Raw genomic sequence first — 5,029 nt, forward strand, 5'->3', positions numbered from 1 at the left:
GTTAAGAGCACTGACTGCTCTTCTGAAGGTCCTGATTTCAAATCCCAGCAACCACATGGTGGCTCACAACCATCCGTAATGAGATCTGATGCCCTCTTCTGGAGTGTCTGAAGACAGCTACAGTGTACTTACATATAACAATAAATAAATCTTTGGCTCAGAGAGAGCAGAGGTCCTGAGTTCAATTCCCAGCAACCACATGATGGCTCACAACTATCTGTGCAGCTACAGTGTACTCATATACATAAAATAAAAAATAAATCTTTAAAATAAACTTTTCATAGGAGAACTGATACTCCCCCTAACAACCTCAGTATCATTATTTATTATTGCCCCAACCCTGTCATTGACATTAGCCCTAAGTCTATGAATTCAATTACCCACACTACACCCCTAATCAATTTAAATCTAGGGATTTTATTTATTCTAGCTACATCAAGCCTTTCAGTATATTCCATCTCATGATCTGGATGAGCATCAAACTCAAAATACTCCCTACTTGGAGCCCTTTGAATAATAGCCCAAACAATCTCGTAAGAATAGCCATTATTCTACTTTCAATCCTCCTAATAAGTGGCTCATTTTTCCTATACTCATCACCACCCAAGAACACATATGACTTATTACACCAGCCTGATCCATAGCTATAATAAGCCTTATTTCCACCTTAGCAGAAACTAACCGAGCAATTCTCATAGGAACATGAGGTGGACTTAAGCAAACACAAATGTGAAAAATTATAGCATATTCACCAATTACCCACACAGGATGAATAATGGCCATCCTCATTTACAACCCCACCCTAACACTCCTTAACTTAATTATTTATATTATCCTTACAGTTCCAATATTTATTTCACTTATAGCCTTCATCCACAACAATTAACTCAATTTCATTCCTATAAAACAAAATGCCAATAATTCTATTAATAAACTCTTTAATTCTGCTATCCCTAGGAGAGGCATCCCCCTCTTCTAGGCTTTCTCCCAAAATGAAGTATCATCACAGAACTTCTACAAAATAACTGCCTCATCCTAGGAATGCTAATAGCCTCAATAGCAGTGTTACATTTATTCTTTTATATATGTCTCATTTATTCAATTTTACTTACCATATTTCCAACCAACAATAACCCCAAAATAATTACTCACCACATAAACTTCAAACACAACTTTATTTTCCCTCCCTAAAAATTATAAGTACAGTTGCCCTCCCCCTTTCATCCCAACTAATCATGTAGAAGTTTAGGATATCAAAGTCCAAGAAAACAAACATGTTTAACTTCTGATAAGACTATATCCTACATCTACTGAATGTAAATCAATCACTTTAATTAAGCTAAGACCTTAACTAGATTGGCAGGAATCAAACCTATGAAAATGTAATTAACAGCTAAATACCCTACTTCTGGCTTCAATCTACTTCTGCCTATCAGAAAGTGGGTGGGAGAAGCCTTAGTAATTTCTCTACAACTTCAGATTGCAATTCGTCATGATTATCATCTTAAGGCTTACTCAACCAACTCTAAAGACATCAGAACTCTCTATGTCCTGTTCAGTACCAGAGCAGGAACAGTGGGAAGAGCACTAAGCATCCTAATGCAAGCTGAATTAGGACAATCAGGCACACTATTGGGTGATGACCAAATTTATAACGTCATTGTAACCACCCACATTTGGTATAATTCTCTTCATAGTAATACCAATAATGGTTGGGGGCTTTGGAAACTGGCTTGTTTCAATAATATTTGGAGCCCCTAATAGAGCATTTCCGAGAATAATACTGTAAGTTTTTGACTTCTCATTCCCTCATTCCTTCTTTTTCCAGCATCATGAATAGTAGGAGCAGTAACAGGATGAACTATATACCCACTCCTAGCTGGTAATTTAGCCCATGCAGGAACAGCAGTAGATCTGACAATTTTCTCCTTACATTTAGCTGGTGTATCATCTATTTTAGGGGCTGCTAACTTTATTACTGCCATTATTATTACTATTGTTGTTATTGTTGGTGTTTGTTTGTTTGTTTTTTCGAGACAGGGTTTCTCTGTATAGTCCTGGCTGTCCTGGAACTCAACTCTGTAGATCAGGATGGCCTCAAACTCAGAAACCCGCCTGCCTCTGCCTCCCAAGTGCTGGGATTAAAGGCGTGCACCATCACTGCCTGGCTTATTACTGCCATTATTAATATAAACCCACCACTATAACTCAATATCAAATACCACTATTTGTGAACTCTGGCATTCTTCCAGTCACAATGGTAGTGAAAACCACATGTAGCTGACTAAAGTTGGAAATAAGTAGACTCTGTACAGCCTCCTAAACCTCTGAACAAAATTTGATAGAAAATGAGTGTCTGAAGTGCGGCTTTTCAAATTTGCTTAGAAGTTTTTAATGCAGAGGAATTAACTTACCCAGATTGGAATAGGGCTCCGAAATGGACAGGATTTTAATATGTGCTCTGCTTGTGCTAGCTGACATACATTTCTTACAGCTTCTGTAGTGTCAGTTTCAATGAAGTTCTGAATTGGCTTTTCATTTTGAATACTCAATGGATTAGACCCCTGAACTGAAGCCTCCATCTCCACTCTTCCTACATGTGGGTTTATAGGTAGAACTACATTTTCATCTTCAGTGAGTCTTTGTGACATTGTAACTGCCCTTCTTGACAGCTCTTCAAATCCCAGCATTTCTTCTCTGCTTTCTAACTGTTTTACTGAGCTCTCACTAGAGACAGAAGCACACGGAGTGCTGTGCTGCAGGTGTAACTGATCAAACAGAGCAGTATCAGATGAACTGCAGGCTGGAGTCAAGTTCTCTGTTGAGGGCTGGAGAGAGAGACTTTTTTTCTTATTCTGTAACATTTCAGGATAGTTCTGCTTTTCCATGCTTTGGGAAGGACCTCTTGCTTCAATGCTATAAATACTGGGTAGATCAGCATGTTGCTTTTCCTGTGAAGAGAGTTCTGGTCGAAGCTGTTGAAAAGACTGTTCAGATCCTGCATTAAAAAAAAAAAAAATCACAAAGTCAACAGTGGATAGAGAGTCACAATTTAAGTAAACTGTAAATAGGTTTTATGAACTACAGTTTTAGAAGGAAAAGTTGATATGTATAAACATACAATAAACCCAGTGGTCAGTAATTTTCACAAAAAAGCATGTATTCTCTAATATTGTCTAAGTTCCATTGTTATTCCCATGAGAATTTTGAATAACAAAAATAGAACGTGTGTGTATGTGTGTGTGTGTGTGTACGCATACAATGTTTAGAAAGATATGACTACAGTTAGTCAGGTGGGACAAAAGGGATTTCTGATTGTGTGAGACTCAGTACTGCACACATTCAAGTCAGGTATGTATTGCATTGCTTAAATAAAGGAACAGAACCTCTGATGCAGAGAACCAGAGAGGGGACAGATGAAGAGGTGAGAGGGATAAATGCCAAAGTGATGGAGAGAATCTTCACTTGATTTAGTGGTCTCACTTAGTCACACACCCTCAGTTGTCGCATGAGCCAGGTTAATATCAAGTTGGTTCAGCCTTGGGTTAGGAGAATGTGAGTTGGCTGTCAGTGCTGGGAAGCAGATTGTGCCTGTGGACAATGCCTTAACATGTTTTTCAGATGAAGATTCTGAGCTCTGCTGAGAACAGAAAGAAAAAAGGCTGAAATACTGATCTTATACTACCAGTCAAATCCACCATAGTCCTTTGATATTCTATTCTTTAATTACAGCTTCACCATTACAGTCACAGTTGTGATGATTAAAGAACTCCATTTTCAACCAAGTACCCGTCTTAGAAGCTACTGACCTGAATTTCTGAAAGACAAACTATCAACCTGTACTCCATCCAGAATGCTGTGACTGCTGTGAGATACTGAATTCCTTGCTCTAGTTTCTATAAACGCACTGACTGGTAAGCGGGACACCTCCTTTATTGAGGAGTACAAGGAGCCACACATGGCTGAAGGGAGTGAAGCAGCTTCTCATTCAGCTACAAATTCCACCGAAACAAGATGACTGTGGTCTCCACCTTTTAATCACTCGTCCCTCAACACTCACAGCACTGAACCTCATATACCTGGTAAAAGTCTCTGTCTTCTTGAGATGTCCCAGGGGATGATAAGTCAAAATCTAGATGTGGTTCTAAGGGTTTAAAGAGCTGACGATGCAAGTGTGGAAATATGTGTTCCAATTCTCGAAAGTCAAGGTCCACAGCTGGAACTTTAAGGGCAAAAAAAAAAAGAGATAAGTTTAACTTTAAAAACTTTAATGAAGCTCAGGAAATGAGTGCTAAGAACATGCTCATTAGTGTTAAACATTTCTTTTTTTGTTGTTTGGTTTTGTTTTTTATGTTTTGTTTTTTTAAAAGATTTGTTTATTTTTATGTATATTAGTACACTGTAGCTGTCTTCAGACACACCAGAAGAGATCCCATTACAGATGGTTGTGAGCCACCATGTGGTTGCTGGGAATTGAACTCAGGACCTCTGGAAGAGCAGTCAGTGCTCTTTCCCACTGAGCCATCTCTCCAGCTCCGTGTTAAACATTTCTAATACAGCAAGATTACTTCCATTTGCTCTCCATGCTCACAAGATGCATTCAAAGTAAGTCCAAACATTACTGTTCCCCAGATAGAAAAAGGCTTCCCTGGTTAATTAAGAATGGCAGGCCACAAAAGACTACGTGGGACACTGAGCTGTAAGAGCTCTGAGCTCTCACTTAACTCACTCATCACCAGTGTCTTCCTTGTTGTGGGGCCCATGTGCCGTTGTTGATGTATACTATCTTATTTAATTTCAACTTCTTTTATGAAAGAGGTAAATTAACTTCTCTATGGTCCCATAGGAGCAAATGCTCTAAATCCCACCCAAATCCCTGCCTTAGTTATAGTGATTAATGGTAAAGGGAGCTGTTCTTCTCTTTTTTTTTTTTTTGTTTTTTTTTTTTTTTAAAGATTTATTTATTTATTATATGTAAGTACACTGTAGCTGTCTTCAGACACTCCAGAAGAGGGCGCCAGATCTTGTT

General features: G+C 38.5%; 1 protein-coding gene across 6 annotated transcripts in view; it reads right to left on the reverse strand.

Annotated features, from left to right (window-relative positions):
* Positions 1 to 5,029, reverse strand: part of Cep295 (centrosomal protein 295) — a 43,343-nt gene that overhangs the window by 3,527 nt on the left and 34,787 nt on the right. For 3 of the 6 annotated variants that reach the window (XM_029482145.1, XM_021171954.2, XM_029482143.1), the window contains exons 22-24: positions 4,080 to 4,222; positions 3,496 to 3,640; positions 2,415 to 2,998 (exon numbers count right to left, since the gene is read on the reverse strand). In XM_029482145.1, the coding sequence (XP_029338005.1) occupies positions 2,415 to 2,998; positions 3,496 to 3,640; positions 4,080 to 4,222 (872 nt within the window). Of the gene's footprint in view, positions 1 to 2,414; positions 2,999 to 3,495; positions 3,641 to 4,079; positions 4,223 to 5,029 lie in introns of those variants that run through there. The other 3 variants (XM_029482146.1, XM_029482144.1, XM_029482147.1) reach the window with 2 other exon arrangements.

Source organism: Mus caroli, chromosome 9 (assembly GCF_900094665.2).
Source record: "Mus caroli chromosome 9, CAROLI_EIJ_v1.1, whole genome shotgun sequence".
NCBI lineage: Eukaryota > Metazoa > Chordata > Mammalia > Rodentia > Muridae > Mus > Mus caroli.